The sequence below is a fragment of the Chelon labrosus genome, assembly GCF_963514085.1.
Source record: "Chelon labrosus genome assembly, chromosome: 18".
Taxonomy (NCBI): domain Eukaryota; kingdom Metazoa; phylum Chordata; class Actinopteri; order Mugiliformes; family Mugilidae; genus Chelon; species Chelon labrosus.
In genome coordinates this window covers 17741312-17760656 of record NC_140351.1, presented here as the reverse complement: position 1 = coordinate 17760656, position 19345 = coordinate 17741312, and the positions used below count along the sequence as shown (strand labels likewise).

The 19345-nt window shown below is 41.8% G+C and overlaps 4 protein-coding genes across 15 annotated transcripts in view; 1 reads left to right on the top strand and 3 right to left on the bottom strand.

Annotated features, from left to right (window-relative positions):
• Positions 1-89: 89 nt before the first annotated feature.
• Positions 90-4716, top strand: uba5 (ubiquitin-like modifier activating enzyme 5). 2 transcript variants are annotated; one of them, XM_084566376.1, is made up of 12 exons: positions 90-381; positions 537-582; positions 838-927; positions 1036-1145; positions 1227-1313; positions 1404-1488; positions 1582-1686; positions 1777-1904; positions 1984-2119; positions 2213-2288; positions 2380-2486; positions 2737-4226. In XM_084566376.1, exons 1-12 carry the CDS (start codon positions 218-220, stop codon positions 2812-2814), a joined length of 1212 nt encoding a protein of 403 aa, XP_084422502.1. In that variant the 5' UTR covers positions 90-217; the 3' UTR covers positions 2815-4226. The 2 variants fall into 2 exon arrangements, with proteins under 2 accessions (XP_084422502.1, XP_084422501.1); XM_084566375.1 differs by having other exon boundaries at positions 838-1145; positions 2737-4716.
• Positions 4717-4754: 38 nt separating this feature from the next.
• nphp3 (nephronophthisis 3) lies at positions 4755-12985 on the bottom strand (the record flags this gene model as incomplete). 2 transcript variants are annotated; one of them, XM_084566371.1, is made up of 27 exons in its annotated part: positions 12448-12985; positions 12205-12330; positions 11968-12118; positions 11671-11823; positions 11361-11494; positions 10856-11016; positions 10582-10738; positions 10144-10218; positions 9851-10021; positions 9653-9756; positions 9369-9483; positions 9122-9265; positions 8917-9014; positions 8500-8602; positions 8307-8389; positions 7921-8059; positions 7668-7832; positions 7465-7559; positions 7249-7371; positions 6966-7155; positions 6608-6849; positions 6323-6398; positions 6104-6231; positions 5720-5960; positions 5504-5629; positions 5040-5155; positions 4755-4923 (listed from the first exon to the last, which is right to left on the bottom strand). In XM_084566371.1, exons 1-27 carry the CDS (start codon positions 12769-12771, stop codon positions 4755-4757), a joined length of 3909 nt encoding a protein of 1302 aa, XP_084422497.1. In that variant the 5' UTR covers positions 12772-12985. The 2 variants fall into 2 exon arrangements, with proteins under 2 accessions (XP_084422497.1, XP_084422496.1); XM_084566370.1 differs by having other exon boundaries at positions 12205-12985.
• Positions 12986-13574: 589 nt separating this feature from the next.
• LOC311503503 (uracil nucleotide/cysteinyl leukotriene receptor) lies at positions 13575-16776 on the bottom strand. The gene is made up of 2 exons (XM_084566260.1): positions 16713-16776; positions 13575-15933 (listed from the first exon to the last, which is right to left on the bottom strand). Exon 2 carries the CDS (start codon positions 15894-15896, stop codon positions 14985-14987), a length of 912 nt encoding a protein of 303 aa, XP_084422386.1. The 5' UTR covers positions 15897-15933; positions 16713-16776; the 3' UTR covers positions 13575-14984.
• A 144-nt stretch (positions 16777-16920) lies between these two features.
• Positions 16921-19345, bottom strand: part of kiaa1217 (KIAA1217 ortholog) — a gene marked incomplete at its 5' end in the record, with an annotated part of 103451 nt that continues 101026 nt past the window's right edge. For all 10 annotated transcript variants that reach the window (XM_084566257.1, XM_084566250.1, XM_084566251.1 and 7 more), the window contains one exon: positions 16921-18558. In XM_084566257.1, the coding sequence (XP_084422383.1) occupies positions 18028-18558 (531 nt within the window). In that variant the 3' untranslated portion in view covers positions 16921-18027. The remainder of the gene's footprint in view (positions 18559-19345) is intronic.

Below are 19345 nucleotides of genomic sequence, written 5' to 3'. Positions count from 1 at the left end.
TCTATGAGGGTTCAAAATATTGGTGCTGTAGGAACACTTTGTATTTGAGCTCGTTTTCTGCACGGACGTTGTTTACAGGGACACACATCCTGACAGCTGGTTTAAGTAGGGAAGACGTGTACTTTCCGGACCGAATCAGTTCGCCCATTCGTTTGAGTTTTTGTCTATAACATTATCTGTTCCGCTTACATTGTTTAATCGATAATTACCTGCCAGAATGGCGACGGTGGAGGAGCTGAAGTTGAGGGTGAGAGAACTGGAAAATGAACTGATAAAGTGTAAGCAAAAGCAGTGTGCCATGGAAGATGCTCACAACCAGGGGCTCAACAGACCGAAAATTGACAAAATGAGCGCCGAAGTTGTGGACTCCAACCCATACAGGTAAAATATGTCACCTCATTATTTTGGCTTTCTATACATTTTACCTGGACAGCACGTGGGGCTGAGGGGCGACGCCTGATGAGTCACCTATTTCAAGATTGTGTGTATTTTCATCAGCTGCGAGCTAATGGTGGCTTTGTTTTTGTTTTTTTTAGTCGTCTAATGGCTTTAAAGAGAATGGGCATCGTGGATGATTATGAGGTATGATCAATGAGGGCTGGTCTTTATAACCAGTGCACAATTAAATTATGTCTAATGAAGTAATAACGTGGGAGGACTGATGTTGGTCTTACATGATCCAAATGCCAATTTATGACTTTTGCTTTTATTATGTGGATTTGTGTGTGTGTGTATTCTCTGTGCTAAAATAGACATTGACCATTAGAAATTAACGTTTCCCATGAACGACTTGAGCATTGCAAAATAATCAATAACCATCTCTTACCTTGTTGACAGAAAATCCGGACATTCACGGTAGCTGTAGTTGGTGTTGGTGGAGTTGGCAGTGTGACAGCTGAAATGCTCACTAGATGTGGCATTGGTAAGGTAATAGAACCTTTTTCCATTATTTTTTTAACATTTGCTTTATTTCTATTTGCGCCATTCTATATCCCCCCCATGCTTACCTGTTTTAATTTATTATTCTATTTACAGTTGCTCCTCTTCGACTATGATAAAGTGGAGCTGGCCAACATGAACAGACTGTTCTTCCAGCCTCACCAGGCCGGCCTCAGTAAAGTGGAAGCGGCGGAACATACACTCAGGTACACAGATGTCAACAGAGATCCGCTTTCCCCCTTCAAAGCCGCTCAGTTTGCCTAAATGTGACTCACTTCTCCTGACAGAAACATCAATCCAGACGTGTCGTTTGAGACCCATAACTACAACATTACAACAATGGATAATTTTACACATTTCATGGATCGGATCAGGTGGGTAGTCCCACTCTCCAGTTTCTAGTTTTCCCTCCACTGTTCTTGCATTTGCGCAGACCTTCACAGCAAATTCTTCTGTTTTCTCAGTCATGGAGGGCTGGTAGAAGGGACACCAGTGGATCTGGTCCTGAGCTGTGTTGACAACTTTGAGGCCAGAATGGCAATCAATACAGTGAGTATATAGCTGTCACAAAAAGAGCCAGGGTTGCATGCTCTTGCAAACTGTGTTAATTTTGTTGTGTTTTTTTTTTTTTTCCCCTCACAGGCCTGTAATGAACTGGGTCAGATCTGGATGGAGTCTGGTGTCAGTGAGAACGCTGTATCAGGGCACATCCAGCTCATCATTCCCGGAGAGACGGCCTGCTTCGCTGTAGGTCCACACAAACGCAACAGCTTTTGTGTACCATTAACACAACATTCAGAGATGTACATTATAACACAGAGTTATATGTTTTGTTAGTGTGCTCCTCCGCTGGTGGTGGCAGCCAATATCGATGAGAAGACCCTAAAACGAGAGGGGGTGTGTGCTGCCAGCTTACCAACAACAATGGGTGTGGTGGCAGGTCTCCTGGTGCAAAATGTCCTGAAGTAGGTTCACACATTAGGTTTAATGTATTTTGTATATACTGTACAGGTAAAAATGTTGATTCAATGTTTTGTCTCCCAGATATCTGCTCAAGTTCGGTACCGTCAGTCATTATCTCGGCTACAATGCCATGCAGGACTTCTTCCCTTCCATGGCCATGAAAGCCAACCCTCAATGTAATGACCGCTACTGCAGGAGTCAACAGGAGGAGTACAAGGTGGGTGTGTTTGTTTTTTTGCTACTTTTACATGCTACTATATAAGTTGGGAAAGCTAACTGCGTATCTATCCACATGATCTTTTCTGTTCAGAAGAAAGAAGCAGAGCGGCCCAAAGTAGAAGTTGTAGAGGAAGAGGAGGAGGTGGTCCATGAAGACAATGAATGGGGTGAGCAAAAGCTGCTACTATAGCTAACGGTGTCCTATTTGTATTTTTCTATATCACCTCTTGAGCATTAACACCCAACTGTGGCATGCAGGTATTGAACTAGTATCTGAGGTGACTGATGCAGAGTTGCAGGCTGCAACTGGTACTGTGCCTGACCTCCCAGAGGGCATCACTGTGGCTTATACCATCCCAGCTGAGGTCAGTATTTTAAGAAACTAACTGAGGTTTCAAGTTCCCAGTCTTGCTTTCATTCCAAACTGATATAAATAAATGTAATGTCTGGCTATATGGTTATATTATTATTATTATACAGAAAAGTAACGTATAAAAGCTTGTAGATAACTGCGAAAGAAACAAAAAAACATGTTAAAAGCCTTGAATTCTGTTGCAATCTTTTGTTGACTAAGAGACCTTTTCAACTAAATGAGTTTTCTTGCGTTCAAACCAGGATACAGCTGGCGGAGATACAGTGGAGGAGACCGAACAGAGCCTCGAAGACTTAATGGCTCAGATGAGAAAGCTGTAGGCAACAATCTGAAGACGCATTTCTGCTATTGTGATAAGACATACCTTTTCTGGCGCTTCTATAACATTTTCTTTTATAGCATCCCCATGAAAGAAAAACATTCCTGTCACATAAGCAATTATAGAAAAGCAGGAAATGCATGAAAGGTGCTGCTAATGGCAATTCACACACATACAAAATGTTAAATGTGTAAGTTGCTGACTACTTACAGTACGTAGCACGTGGAATAGGAACGGTTTCTAAAGAAAAGTCAGTGAGCCTGAAGAAAAAACAGCTAATACATGAATTAATGTGTTTTTTTTTTTTCTGAGGTATTGATTCGTGATGAGTGTCCCAACATCTCAACCATGTGCTCTGACATTAACTCATTTTAAAATCAATATCCACGGCAACATTACAGACCAATGTTTGAGTTGTCTCAATAAAGTATTTATTAGATGGAATACAGTCTTATTGATGTGGCAGATTTTTTGTTATTGCCCTGTGCAGCTTCTACTGATTTGAATCAGTCATACATAAACACGAAGACACATTTGACAAATGAGACGATAGTTTTGGCACATCTTGTCCCTTTCTTGTACATTCTGTCAGACATAAATCGTTTAATGTTCTGAACTTCAGCCTGGATGCTTTGATGGCACAATAATGGTTTTGGCAACTCCCTTTAAATACTTCTAGTAAATGAATAAATATGTTTTTGTTTTTTTTGCATTATCACATCATGAAGCAAGCCATTGTCAGAGTTTCCTCAGACATGTGCTTGACTTGTTTTGAACTCTTTCTTTGGGTTCTATGGGTTCCCTTTTTAGAAAACACTCTTAATACTGAAAGGTAAACACTGTAACATAAACATTGTTTAAAAAAGTACATTTATGACATTAACTTGACATTTTTTCACAAAATGCACATTTGATTTCAGAGACAGCAGACAACTCCCAATATTGACTCACAATGAAGACTTGAAAACAAAAGTGCTTAAGTTCTGATAGTCAGGTTAATAATTTTTAGGTTTACCTTTTACTTTCTCTTGCGAACTAAATTAAAAAAAACTATAACTGATTCATAGTAATTATATTTTATAGATATGAATATGAGTAACCTTCATGGTTGGAGTGATTTCACGCCAACAAATACACTACTCCGGCATAACATTATGACCACCTTCCTAATATTGTGTAGGTCTCCCTTGTGCCTCCAAAACAGTTGTGACTCATCAGAGAATGGACATGGTCCTTCTGAGGGTGTCCTGTGGTGTCTGGCAATAGAATGTTGTTAGTGGGGGCCTTTGGGTGCTATGGGTTGAGGGGAGGGGCCTCTGTGGATCATCCCACAGATACTTGATCAGTTTGGGATCTATTGAATCTGGAGGCCAGGTCAACACCTTGTGCTGTTTTTCATATTTTTTGTGTGTGTGCCTGTGTCAGGCTGCATCCTGCTGGGGATGGCTGCTGCCATCAAGGAGTGTCATTGCTATGGGGTGGGGGTGCCTGGTCCGGTCTAGGTGGGTGCTACATGTCTAAGTAACATCCAAATGAATGCCAGGTCCAAAAGTTTCCCAGCAGAACATTGAATTGTCACAAGATGGTCAGTGTTATTTACTTCTACTGACAGTGGTCGTAATGTTATGGCTGGTATGTGTATATCTGTGCTGTGTTGAAATTTGACTTGGAAAGTAACCTGAGTTGTAAGCTTTTAAAATGATGTCTCACACACATGATTACATATTAATAAATACTTCTGGTATACACACAGGTTCCACAGACTAATACGGTAAACTTCATACTTGTTGGTCGGTACAGTAAACCTGACCAAACCCCAAAGCATCCATCCAACCAAAAATCACAGTGTGATTAGGAACATGGTTCCTTTTTGATTAAACCATGGGATTATATATTTATGTTACTCTATGGTAGTTACTGATCAATAAATGGCTGTCAGAGTCACCTCGGGGCATGTGGGAGAGGAGCAGGTCCCCTCAGGCTGAATGTGTCTCCACTGGAGGAGTGGCGAGATGGGGCGTTCCCGCACACTAATGATGGCTCTGCCTCTTTGATCTCCATCGCTCGCTTGTAAAGCTCCGCTGCCTTTTCAAAGTCGCCCTCTTCATAGCTAGATGGGGAAAAATGAGTCAAAACACAAAAAGATTTGCTGCATACATTACACAGCAGAGGGATGTGTTAAACTTCTATTTAGGAAAATGTAAAATATAACCTCCGACAATGTACCTCAGCACAGCCAGGTTTTTTAGGGTCTCCCCAACTCTTGGATGTGAGCGGCCCAAACTATCCTCATACACCTTCAGCGCTCGTTCATAAAGGGGCAAAGCATCACCGTGTTTCTTCTGCCAAAGACAAAGGAACATACAATTATCTTCGCTCGGTGGAAGATTAAAATTAATAATACAAAATAAAATGTATACATATACATACAAATTAAGCTGTCGAATGTAACTTAGTACTCTTATCTCTGTAAGTAATGCTATTTGAGAGCTTTTCATTACTTTAACACAAAGATTTTGTTCAATTATAGATACTAAAACATGATAGGATAACAAAATATATTGTTTAAAATTAAAGCAGTGGTTTCTTCATCAACATGTGTTGTTTCACCATGGCACAAATCACACTACAGACATCTGCAAGCCTGGAGCATGTGGTACAGACAGAGGAAGCATGATGACGAGTCTCACCAGCTGGCAGTAGATTACAGCCAGATTGACCAGAGCTGTGGCCACACTGGGGTGTTTAGGTCCAAAACTTTTTTCCCTGATTTCCAGAGACAGCTCGTAAAGTGGAACAGCCTTCTCCAGCTTCCCCTGTGCAACACACATAAAATGACATTAACAGCCATGAACCAGCTCCAGACGAGACGATTAATAAAAAGTATCAACAGGCGTGTGTCTCACTCTGCGTTTATAGAGCATGGCCAGGTGTTTGAGCGTGTATGCCAGAGAGGGGTGGTCTGGTGACAAGGCTTTTTTGCGGATGTCTAGCGCCCTCTCATACATGTCCTCGGCGGTCTCATACTCCCTCCTTTCAGTGTGCAGTGCAGCCAGGTTGTTGAGGGACTGAGCGCAGTCTGGGTGATCTGGACCGAGGACACGCTGACGCATCTCCAGAGAGCGGGTCAAGAACACCTTGGCTGCACTGTTGAAGAAAGAGAAGGACGTTGTCAGCAGATGTTGGTCAGCATTTGAGGTGCAAACACAAATTACTAGGTTAGACTAGTAATTAGACTAATGCAGAAAGTGGTAATAGTCCGTGTGCATGCCAGTTGTTGTGTGCCTTACTCCAGGTTGTTTTGGAGGTAGTACAGGACACCTAGTTCATTAAGTGTCTTGGCACAGTCTGCAGAGTCTTTTCCCAAGGTCAGCTCTTCCAGCTGCAGGGCTCTGCGCCTCAACAAAGTGAAGCCATACTGACAGGAGGAGAAGACAAAAAGTATATACACAACATGCCTGATAAATGAATTGTGACTAAGTGTGCACGAATCTAAGAAATATGCTTACCATATGACCTTTCTGCCGGGCAGTCTTCTGACGGATCTTCACAGACCTCTTCCTGAGTTTCTCTGCTTGTTCATACCTGACAGTAAAAAGTGCCAGGTGTAAGCCATTAAATGTTTAACTGAATCCTTTATTTCCAAAGTGTCCTGTAGTGTTTTAGTTATATCCTAAGATCTTCACAACAGCTGGTATGCATCTTAAGAAAACACTGTTTGACTGGAACAGCTGATTATCACATGAATAATTAGGAACATCATGCATGGAAACATAAAAAGAGTCCAAGCTTACTTGTTTTGTTTCTGATAGAGCATAGCGAGTGACTCCAGTTCTCGTGCCACGCTGGCATGCTCAGCGCCGTAGGCATTCTCACTTATCTCAAGGGCTTGCTTGTACAGCTGCTCAGCATTACCATACTTCTTCCACTGGACATAAACTCCAGCCAGCTGGTGCAGAGAGCGAGCTACGCTGGGATGATCCGGGTCCAGGGCTGTCTCTCTGATCTCAAGAGACCTTTGTAAAGGGGCCACGGCCTAAGCAACATATGTTAACTTTTTTTTTTATGTGATGTGTGGTGAATAATAAACAAGGATTGATTGATTTAGTCAAGAAACAATGGCCTTTTTAATACTATAGCCCTGTACCCTACCTGACTGGGGAGGCCCAAGTCTTTGAGGAAACGTCCCAAGGTTTCATACAGGTTTGCGAGCTTGGTCATGCTGTCTTCACTCTCACAGCTCTTCTCATAGTGTTTCAGAGAGTCAAAATACTCAGTTGCCATGGAGCTTTTATCTTTGCCCACATACTGCCAATATGCCAGCAGCTCAGAGAAATGACCCCTGGGAAAAACAATAACAACAGTTTAAGGTTACGTGACCAAAGTTGGCACACTTAGTAACCCTCTTCCATGGAAGTTTGCAGTCAACACAAACCTCTTGTAGAGGTTTTGGGAGACAAACAGGTTCAACAGGCTGAGCTGCAGTTTGGTCCTGTCTTCCTGCTGTTGGAGCAGCCAGGGAAGCTCATCTGCAACTCGCCATGTCACACGGTCCTGGCTGGACATACACACACATACATGGACATGAAATGTACTGAAGGAAGACGCTGTTTTGCACATGTTGGGGGAGAGGATGACTAATCTACGGAACCTGAGCTGCTGATTGAAGTAATGGATTAGTTTTTCCCTGTAAAACGATGAGCTGGTTCCTCCACCCAAGAACTCAAGCCTCACAGATTCCCAAGCCTGACAGGCACAGAAAAAATATGACAAAACTGTCAGATTTTGTCTCTCATGAATATCATAATTCCTTTATTCATTGTGTCTTTAATTATGGTAAATGATGCCATTTACCTGCAGGTGTTGAAACCTGATGAGTCCACAACGGAGGGTCACAATGCAGAGTGTGTTCAGGCGGTAGAGCAGAGAGGATAGAACAGGCAACTCTACCTCTGGGAAAAGATCTAATACCTCTGATTCACTCACTCCATTGTGGCTGGCACACACAAGGCACAGTATCTAAGCAGAGACAAAAACAAATACATATTCCTCCGCTGCACGTAGAACATATTTATATTAAGGAGAACAGAAAGCCTCCCCAAGATACCTCTCTCATAATGTGTCGCTCTCTGTCTGTGCTGAGGGAGTTCAGCGTCATCTTGAGTGAAAGACGGTACAGCGACATGGTCTCCTGACACTGTAGACACTGCTCCAGGCTCTTCTCCAGTGACCAACACGATTTACTGCTAAGAGATAAATAAAAAATGAAGCGCCCTGATGCAAATCAAACAAACCCATGCGATCACACACATTTAATTGCAAATTCACAATCACTGTGTCTGCTTAGAGCGGCACTTTAACCAGACAACAACTTGGTAATAAAGTATCAGGCAGATTTATAGAATATGCTTTTCAACTCTGCAACCTCAAAGCATATCGAAAGGGGAGAAAGCACTTTCTAGCTGAAGAATTATGAAAGCAGCAGTGTTAAACCTGGTGATCATCCTTGCCAGCAGCGTGACGTATAATGCATTACAGGTTGATGCAGAGCGACAGTGCCTTTCCAGCTTCTTCTCCTAGAACAAAGATACACACATTCAAGTATGATAGTCTCACAAAAACAAACAACCATACCTTTACTACTTATGCTAATCATTTCAGATGCGGTGATGGGGTGACAACTCACCTGGTCTTTGGTGAGTTTGAGATCCATGCTTTGGCACTCTGCATTGACGACGCTCCTAACCTCTCTGGGACTGAGCGGGTCTAAGTGGAGTGTGGGCCACAACCTAAACAGACATGGTCACTGAATTACAGATGGAGTCACTACGGTAGCATATTTAGAAACACATACCGCTGCACAGAATATTAAGAAATACCAATTTGAGTCATTACTACACAGTTAATAATAATAATAATAATAGCTTGGACTTATATAGCGCCTTTCATAGTACCCAAGGTCGCTTAACAATGGGAGGGGGGAGGGGGGTTAGGGGTCAAAGGACTTTGTGAAAAGAAATGTTTTGAGGTGCTTTTTGAACATGGGCAGGGACGGGGCAGAGCAGTTGATAGGAATACGCAGGATTCAAACAGCGTATCTCACCTCCAAGCTTGAGGACAAGTCTCTACATTGACAGACACCACCACTCGGACATTGACAGGGAGAGGGTCAATCAGCCACTTCATGTGTCTTTCTGCTTGCTGGAGCAAAAAGAGACGCACAAGTTAGAAAAATTATTCCAGAAAAGAGGTAATTACTCTAAACTCAACTGAGACAAATAATATGTCTAACTGACAAAGGGGCAAACCTGTATTTGATCAATTGAGTCAATGATGATGATGATGTTTCCTTGATGGCGTGCTGACAGTCTTTCAAGCCAGCGGGGAAACTCCTCCAAGATCTTACTGGGCTCCATTGACAAGCCAGAAATGGACCAGAAGTGCTGCAGCAGCTGTGTGACAACAGACAGAGAGAGAGTAAACACATTTCAAGCACGACAGTGAGCCTTCATTGGACGTAAGCCCACTGAAGAGCCAATGAGAGAAACCCCTTACTTTGACTGTGAGGCGTTTGATAATGAGAACTGGTTCGGAGCTTGTGGAAAGTGGGCGACCAACAAAGTGGTACAGGAACAAGGTGTTGGGGGATTGCTTCTGCTGCAGCTCGATCCTGAAGACAATTACCAAAGTGGAAGCTTCTAAGAAATAAACATCTCATCTCACAGAGTATAACTGACTGTATACACAATGTAAAAGCAAAAAAACAATGCTAGTTCCAGTTAAGATGAGTCCACTAGTGACACTACATGTTACATTTAACAGAAGAAATCAGTTCTTACCATTTGGAGAGTAAGAGAGACTTTCCTGATCCTGGACCACCAGAAACCAGCAGAGGTGGAGTTGGAGGGGGAGCAGCTATCATGTCATTTAATCGGTCTATATACTGAGCAGGATAGAACACATTCTTAGTGAGATGAAAGGAAGAAAAATTATGGATCTAAAGACAAGATTAAACAGTTATGTTCAAGACGATCTACCTTCTGGAAGCCCAGTTGTGAGGTGGTGCTGCTACGAGCCTGCTGATAAGACTCGATCTGTTCCTGCTCATCATGCAGGTCCCACAGCACATCTCCCGAGTCTTCCTCACGGCCCTCATCTATCCCAGAGTCCTTACAGTCAACATCCGCTCCTTCAAGTCCCAGCAACTCCTACAGGAAAAGGAAAACATTTTTTTAAAAAGCTGGAAGGGACAGGAGATGTCAAAATAAATTACTGTCCATATTACATGTTATGAGCTGCTGAAAAGTTGTTGCTGGGAGACAGTCTGTACCTGTTTGATGATTTTCTCTAGTTGAGCATAAATCAGGTCAGCCCCCTCCTCTGCAGAGCCACTATGATCCACCACCTGGGTAATATTTAAAATATGTCAGCGCATGCACAGAGTGGTCTCAAGCAACTAGGAAAATCTAAAAGTCAAGTTTAAACACACAACAGCTGCTTTCTGTCCACTGTTAAATGTGTGATTATGTTGAATGTGTATTGTGTGAAACTTACATAAAGCAGAAAAAAAGCATTTATAAAAAGTAAATTTCTTTTGTATATTATTAAACTAAACTATTTATTACAAATATATACATTTAGTGCACTTCTACAGCATTCTGACAAGCTACCATAGTAGTAGTAAAGCTTTTATCTAACCTTGGACATCCTACAAAATATCTTTTTCTCTCTTGTAAATTATTTCGCAACTCAGTAAACAAATACACACCTTGATTTTAGCAGCCTTGTCTGCAGCATTGACTCTTTCTAGCATTTGCCTGATGGGACCAGTCAAATTGTGATCTTCATCAGTTCTAAGGTAGAGCACCAGTGGACGGCCATCTGGATTCTTTACAAAGGCCTCCTCACAGTCCTCCACCACAGAGCTGCACAAGTGCATGTTGCGTTAAATGTCAGAGCAAAAAAATTGACATTTGTTTCTAAACAAACAGTAGATTTAATGAATAATCAATAATGTGGCAATAACCCAGTATTCACGCTACCTAGTGACCGTGGACTTGAGAAGGAGCACACACACGGAACTCCTTTCAATCTCTTGCTGGCGCTCCACGGCGTATGAGGCAGCATTCTCCTCTGGGAAACAGACATTCAGGTAGAAATGGCCGAGACCTTCACACATTCGCCGTAGCACAGAGGAGTGTTTCTGTAATTAAAAAAAAAATGGGCATTGTTTTCCAGTCAGTGTTTTCTTTCCTTCCCGACTGATTAAATTACACCTTTATGTGCAAGTTCAACTTCAGAACAAAATACTGATTTCATTTTTATTTTGTTAGTGAAGACAAATTCCCACAGAGTGGTACTTTTTGACAGGCGCATCTTGATTATTTTGATAAAAAACTCACGATAGTAAATTAAGTTCTTTTCCTGTATTGCTAAAGCCATGTCGAGTATACTACCCCATACAGATAAAAAACATAATAGAAGTGCCACAGTGCAATTATTTATTTTTTACAGTTTTTGTTGTCTTATAGTGCCCATCTAACCAACCTTAATAAAGATATCCAGCTCAGCTTTGGTTTCCTGGGTAAAGATCAGGTAGCAGCGCACAGTGTTACTCCATAAGGCCTGAGGCACATGAGGTGAGACCTGAAGTAGACTGGCCACTGCAGCATCCCAGTCATCTGACAAACGCGCACATACAAATTTAGCATAGGAAAACAGTTTATACAAGCATAAAGATACACTTGATACAAAGTTATAGTAAGTAGGTAAAGTTTTGTAGGAGCTAGTGTTTTTGGAGATAATTCCGCCCACATCATGATGGCCCCCTTTCTATAAACTGTTGAAGTTTACTTACCTCTGCTCACATTTGCAAAGGGTCCCTCCACGTCTATCAAACTGTGTGCAAACTCTGGTCCTCTGAAAGTCTGTTGCAACTGCATCATGCTACCCATGGAGGGCTCACTCCCCAGAACACCTCCAGTCCAGTACTCACAGTGTGTCCCGGCAGCTGAAGACATACGGTTAATGCATCTTTCATCATATTAAGCAAGACATGCCACCAGAGAATAAATACGAACAGTATGCAGAATAGATGGACAAGTAAAACCTAGCTTAAGAAAAGACCCAGGCATTGTGGATTTCTGACTCTTACCGGTGACAGTGGTTTGGTTGTCATCTGAATCAGAGTCATTTGGGTCATAAACTTGGATGCCCTGAGCCTGCAGCTGTTGCAGTTTGGCCTCCAAGTCCCTCTTGGCCCGCAGGAGATCCTGTATCTCCTTTTCTTTTGTCTCCCGAAAAATCTAAAGGTCATTCAGCCAATAGGTTAAAGTAGCAATCATGAGCACGTAAGAGAAGGCTATAGTGTAACACATGTGGTGCTGTTCACCTTAAACTGTCGTTTCACTTTGTCCCTGTCGTGTTCAAAGGTGGCAGCCCTCTCCATAGCTTGGTACTTGGCCTCAAGAGCACTCTCTTTTTCTCTAAGGATCTTCTGGTAGGTCTTCTGCAGAGCCTGTTGAGAACAATAAACAGCATTATAAAAACTATTAAAATATCTAAACGTAGTCAATAAATCTGGGCTAGGACAGAGTAGTCTCTGCGTCTTACTCTCCAGCTCATTCACATTTACCTGTAGCTCCGCTCTCAGCCTCTTGTTCTCCTCATCCAGCTTGGCCTCCTTCTTCTGCATGGACGAGATCTCGTTATTCTTGCTGACACGAAAGATCTCGTACTCTTTCCGGAGTCTTTCGTACTCTGCGGCGTACTCTAGATCCACAGATCCTGTGGATTTAAAGCTGGCCCCAATCACCCGAGGTCCTCTGCGAAAGGAGCTGCGCAGGAGCCGGGCTTTGGGCTTGACCTCCACCGGTATCTCACAGGCTTCCCCACCTTCACCCCCATACCCATCCTCAATCACCTCCCCTGGGCTGACCAAGGAGGATGCGGTGCCCATGGCGACAACCTAGGCTTCAGCCTTTTTTGGAGCCCATAGCTGATCCCGTGCTGTGATGAACAGGACAGACATGAGCAGCGTTATTATATGCACCTATCTATGCATTGAAAGGTTGGCTTTTCTGATCCATGATGTAGTTTGTCCGAGTGTAGTACAGTAAAACAGGCACTCAAATTAAAGTAACAGCCACAAAACTAGCCTAACTTCCACAATAGAGACAGCTGACACGGCTATTGTTTTTAGAATGACACCTGCAGCAACAAAAATGTGACTTAACACTTTTGCAGTAACTATCTAACAAGCTTTAAGTATGCCTGTCTGCCCAATAGCAATAGTTGTACTTGGTTAGCTAACTCAACGTAACGGTTCGTAGCTGTTAAAAACACTAATGGCGACATTCACTGATGTAAAGACTAAAGCAGTGTTACAACAACTTATGGACATAGTTTCGCTTCGAACAAATGCTGACTTTAATGCCAGGTGTTGGAGAAAACAAATGAAGCTACGTTAAACAAACAGGCGCACACTCACCGTCCGCTCCCTTCACAGCTTCCTCCTGGCTGCCTTGGTAACAAGTCGAAAATACGGAAGCTCGCACGAGTCAAACTGAGTAAAGTCGATTTTTCTTCAAAGTATGGTGGTGACTGCATAGAAAGCGAATCGCAGATATTGATTTAGAGGTCAGAACTTTTAACTAAGTAAAAATAGTAATAGCCAAATTAAATAAATATTCGGAAACCAGTGAAAGTTTTAAAAGCAGCACAAGTATGCAAGTATTCAGTGTCACTGTCATGTTTTATTGGATTTATTCTCTGTGCTCCTCCAGGAGAGGATAGTAGGGGGCAGTGTCCCCCCACTTCATTCACTCTGCTCCCACACCTGCATCAAGCACGTCATTGGTTTTTCTGTCTCCACCACCACCATCATCATCATCATCATCATCATGATAGTACAACTGAAGTGTGCAAATTCCAGCCAAATGCAGCACCTCCTCCCACAGACTGCAGTTCTTCTAAATTCTTCTTCTTCAGTTCTTCTTCCTCTTCTTTTTATTTTTTTTTCAATGCACAGCTGCTTCCTCTTGCTAGTGTACCATCAACATGCAAATATGTTGGTGTAATTGTTTGGTGTGCTGTATTGCTCGAAGGATGTTCACTTGAATGCACTTTGTAGTAAACTTTCAAGCAACATGCGGGGTGCTCTTTGGTAGCGCTAGGCTACTTCTAATCTTACTGTAACATTCATTCCGAAACTACTATTTGAGTATTTTGTCTTCGTTGTCGTCAGTTGTATTCTTGTTATGTTTTCTTTTGAGTAAAGCCATGTCGCTGTAGAACATGTGTGTCCTTGCATTTATTTATACTTTCTCCTTGTGTTTTAAGTCAGATTATTACCAGGAAAGTGACAAGGACTGCGCTATTCCTGTAAATGATTCCTAAAATGTTCTCCTGGAAAGCGTGCTATTAAGTTATTTAATTCAGTGCCAATTTGGATATTTACTCCCGTGACCACACATCATAAAGACATCATTAAGTTGAAACACTCAAGTGCAATCCACCCATTTATTATATACTATTTATCATTACATATCCGTCAATCAATCAAGTACAAGTACCTCAGCAAATGTTAATCTTACACCATTTAAGGGTCAATTTGTTCATAATTCATGCAACAAGTTATACATTTTTTATCCTATAATTTTTATAGTAACTTGTCATTGTAGACGTTCTTTCAATAGAAATATGTAGACGGTGACACTCAAATTTTAAATAACATCACATATTTAAAAAATATTCAGATTAAGAAGTGGCACATGTAAGAGGAAGTCAGTATGTTTCAGACTTTGAATTTAAGAGCCAGGGGCTTTTAGTTCCCCTAGAAGTGAGGGGTAGATAATAGAAAATGATGTCACTATTTCCCATGAACTGCGTTTAAACACAGCAAAGGGTCTCTCTAAATCAGAAGTTAAAACAAAGTGTTGATATTTCAGTTTCATGAGGAAGTGAAATATGGCACCCACTTATAGATATGCACAGAGAGGAGAGGAGTATCTCTGAGTTGTTAGAATTAAGTTTAAGAGAATGACAGGAGGAATACATTTAGGAATACATGTAGCTTATTGCTTCAGAGGTGTTAAACAGTGACTGAATGTTTCATGTCTATCACCTGAAAGAAAAAGAGGACAGTCAGTTTTAAAATCTTTATTACAGACATTATTTGTCACGTTCACTATTTTTGCACAACAGCCGAAGTAATGTGTCCCTGTATGCCCGGTTCAAGAAGAAATACATCACAGGATCCAGCACACCACTGACACAGGTCAGCGCAGATGTGATCTGATTGGCTCTTTTTAGGGAAGCTGTGATAATGTGGCCAGAACTTTTAATGTAGACTACCCTGCACACATTATATGGCACGAAGGCAAACAGGAAGTTCATCACGATGAGTATGATCATTTTAATAGCTTTGTCTTTCACTGGCCGCTCTTCCTGCTGCTTAAGTGTCCTTAGTTTCAACAGAATCAGTATGTAGGACACAACTATGGTGGTGAGGGGAATGGCAAATGCTACAACAGTGGAAACCAAAGCAGTGGGTGAAGTCTTTTCTAAATAGAGCTTGCTGCATTTATCAGGTGAGCTGGACATGTTCTTTTTAGCGAAAAGTATCGGACTCATAGACACAATAACTGTCACCCACAGTATGCCAACAGCTACCTTTGCATACACGGGCCTCCGCACCGACTGTGATCTTATAGGTAAAACCACAGCCAGGAATCTGTCCAGGCTGATGAAGCTCATTAGGTAGAGGCTGCAGTACATGTTTAGGTAGAAGAGGAAGCCTGACAGTTGACAGCAGATGTGTCCAAAAGGCCAGTGGTTGACGGACAGATGGTAAACTATACGCATGGGTAAAATGAGCACGTAAGAGATGTCGGCCAGAGCGAGGCTTCTGAGGAAGACTTTAGATGGAGACGTGCTGTTCTGTTGGAAGAAGGCCCACAGAGCCAAGGCATTCCCGGGGACAGCGATGGCGAAAATCATGGCGTAGAACGTGGACAGCGTAATATTCCAAAGCGCCACAGAGGTGTCAAACAAGCCCCCTTGCTCCTCCTCAGAATTGTTCATAGTTGTCGTGGTGATGTTCAGCCCGGTGCAGCACAAACTAAGACACAAATAACCATGTTATGATGATAAACAGCCCCGTGACAACGTGCAGTCACATTTTCTCTAAGTGACCCAAGAAAATACGTCATATACACAAAATATCATAACAAAACTGAGAACGTAAGGTGTGTGTGGGAAGAGCATGCATTGAAAGCACCAAATCTAATGCCATATATATCCAGGCTTAATAGAAAGAGGAACTGGTCCCAGTTCTGTAAAAGACTGAAGGCTTGTATTTGCTCTGCTAACACTAGTAAAAGATTGAGTGCAGATGTTTTACTTTCACAGTATTAATACTGCTACACAATGCTTGAAAAAAAGTAAAAATACCACATGTGAAAATTTGAAAACAACTAACCTTAACCCTGAGGCAATAAATACATTCAATTCAATTTTATTCATATAGCGAGACAAATAGTCCCACGACACTTTACAAAACCCAGACTGAGACCTCCAGAGGAAACACTAAGACGAAGGTGGCAAAGAGAAACTCCCTTTTAAAAGGAAAATACCTTGAGCAAAACCCAGCTCATATAGAGGGACCCATATGATGACCTATATACTTGGTAGTTGTAATTTGTCCTCCAGTTGTGTCCATAACAATGTGAAGCAATGCAAAATGCAAAATGCACTATCCAGTCCATTGAGTCAAGCAATCGCTAAGCTATAACAATTCAGTTAAATCTATTAATTTTTAACTCTAAACCCAGATTACTGTCTTTGTAACTTGATATCGAATAATAATCCAAATCTATAAATGATGAACAATACCCTTACCTGGGATAGCGGCAGCGCTGTTTACTGCTGCTGGAAATGTGTCAAGACAAAGGGCAGGTGAAGTGGAAGTGAAAATAACAGAACTGATCTGTGATGTGTTATTAATACATAAATACGCGCACACACACACACAAACACACACCCCCACATGCACGCGCACACACACAGGAATCAAACAGGAAACCTGAAACAAAAAAAGTAGGCACGGAAGCTTAATGCACTACAAGCATGCAAGACTTTATTTTTGCTACTCCAACACAGTTTTGTCTTTATCACATCGCTCATTTATAGTATGATTTAAAGCTTTACAAAAAAAATGAGAGAAAACCAAATATTTACAAAATCTATCTGTGCAAACATGATTCTTCTTTTACACCACTCTCCTAAAGTATCTGAAAGGCATGCATACAAATAAACTTTGGTATGTTAACAAAACTACTCATTTTCTTAGTAGAAGCGTATATGTACACGTGGTAGAACAGAATCGTCACTTGGTTTTTAGTACAGATTACATTTAGACAACAATATTGTTGTGTTAACTTAACAAACGGAGACCATCAGTGAAATTAACACTGAGGTTAACACTTCAGCCATCACCACGAAGAGAGTGCACGGAAGTTCCCCTAAAGCTCATGACTGGGTCAGGCCTGAAGTGAGTCATTTTACATCAACTTTGGCAAAGAGGCACAATAAAATGAAAACTCGTATTATACTCATGATACCAGTTCTACATCGGTGAAGTAAATTGGCAGTTCAAATGGGACGAAAACGAGAAAGTACTCTTAGAAAATTAAAGTTACTAATGACTTTAAACTGTGTGTATACATTGTTCATGTATACATTCATAAAAGGCATTTACATGGGCTGTGTTGAATGTCTGGCAACATAAGAAATATAGAAGATTAAATATACTATGGTTATTCAATCTCTCGTTTCAAAAATAAAACACATTTTTTTACATGGTATTCTGTGATTGTACATCAACTCTATGCTCCCTAGTCATACCTACAGCAAGAAAATATATTTTAAACACCACAAAAGCCTTCCACTTCAACTACAAAGTGGTGAAACTAAATAGTTACATTAGAAAACATTTTGTCAGAACATCTGGTACACCTTCAAGAGAGAAAATCCAAGGAATCCAAAATTTCAAAGTATATAAAAGTGTGTGAATGCCAGTGTCAAATAAAAGATGAATTGAGAGTGCATCACTTAATACTTTCATTTTTTTTAAAACAACAAACTAAAAGTATATAATATGAAACATGATCTGGTCAACCTGCTAAGCTGTAAAGCCAGAATTGCAATAATGAGGCTAGGTAGTGTCCTTAGCTGCTGTGGCAGTTGGGATGCAGGATTTTCCGCTGCTGCCGTTGTGGGACCTGTAGCTGGTGAAGCTGGGGGTGTGTATGGTGCGGATGCTCTTTCCACCTGGGCCCACAGGGGTGGGCGACAGAGGGGAGGGGGAAGAGGAGGAGGAGGATGAGGAGGAGGAGAATGAAGAGGAGGAGTGCACTCGACCATTCTGAGTCTGCGAGGAGAACGAGAGAGCTTTACCTGTGTGCTGTGAGGGTGTGGGGAGTTTGAGGGAACCGTTAGACAGGGAGGGGATATGGGACGAGGGTAGGGTACTGGAACGGGGAGCGTGAGAGGACAGGATGGAGGGCTTGGTCACAGAGGAGGAAGAGGAGGAAGACGGGTTAATGGGGTTAGTAGCATCTGAGTTTGGTGCAGACTGGGAGCTGCCTTTAGTAGCGCTAGGATAAAAAGCAGGGATTTTAGAGACGGGTATAGTTGGGGAAGTGGTTTTATGATCCCCTCCCACTCTTTTAGCACTTCCGTTAGCCTGCAAACAGAGATGCCAAAACAGATACTGGTTGTCAAAACTGAAACCTGATAAAATAATACATATAAAAGGCAAGACAATGTTAAAATAAACTAAGTTATTCACATAGACACACACTATGAATGCACAAACATTAATATGACTAAGACACAACTAAAAGACACCAAAAACAACACTAGAGAAGCTCTGTTATTACTAGGTTACACAGAAAGTGGGACATATTGAACTGAGAGACATGTTACCAAGAAACAGAACACTGCAAAGGTTAGACAGTGCGATGGCAGACAGGATGGGCATCTCTACAAAGTGCCTGTGTGTTAGAGGAGGGGTTGTTAGGCCTTGTGAGGGGCTGTGGGAGAAACTTCAGATGGTAAATACGCACAGGAGAATTAGAAAACAGGGTTAGGGGTTTGAAGAGTGACAGCAGACAGGGGAAAAAATGTGGGTCTGTATTCCACTTGATGATGCAAGATGAGTGGGTTATGCCGAGGTCTTGACGGTAAGGAAATATGTCACCTTGAGGTTAAGTAAGCTGTGCAGCAATGTTGGGTTTGAGCAGAGGTGCATTGTGAGAAGGTAGGAGCATAGCCGAAAAAAGTTGCTGTCTCTGAACATAGCCATAAGCGTCTTAGGATTTGGCAACACTGTTTAGGAACTCAGCTGTGATGGGAACTGGAGATGTGATGACAACTCAGATGATCACAGGATGGGATTCCGCTTTTCTTTGCCTTTTTCCATTTTTTTTTTTTTTGTTTAGCCACCAACACAGTGAAAACCATGAGCAGTG

Coding starts and splice junctions, on each gene's coding strand:
- uba5 (XM_084566375.1), top strand. CDS start 218: ATGGCGACGGTGGAGGAGCTGAAGTTGAGGGTGAGAGAACTGGAAAAT. Junction 1,146..1,226: donor GCGGCGGAACATACACTCAG/GTACACAGATGT, acceptor TTCTCCTGACAG/AAACATCAATCCAGACGTGT. Junction 1,687..1,776: donor GAGAGACGGCCTGCTTCGCT/GTAGGTCCACAC, acceptor ATGTTTTGTTAG/TGTGCTCCTCCGCTGGTGGT.
- LOC311503503 (XM_084566260.1), bottom strand. CDS start 15,896: ATGAACAATTCTGAGGAGGAGCAAGGGGGCTTGTTTGACACCTCTGTG.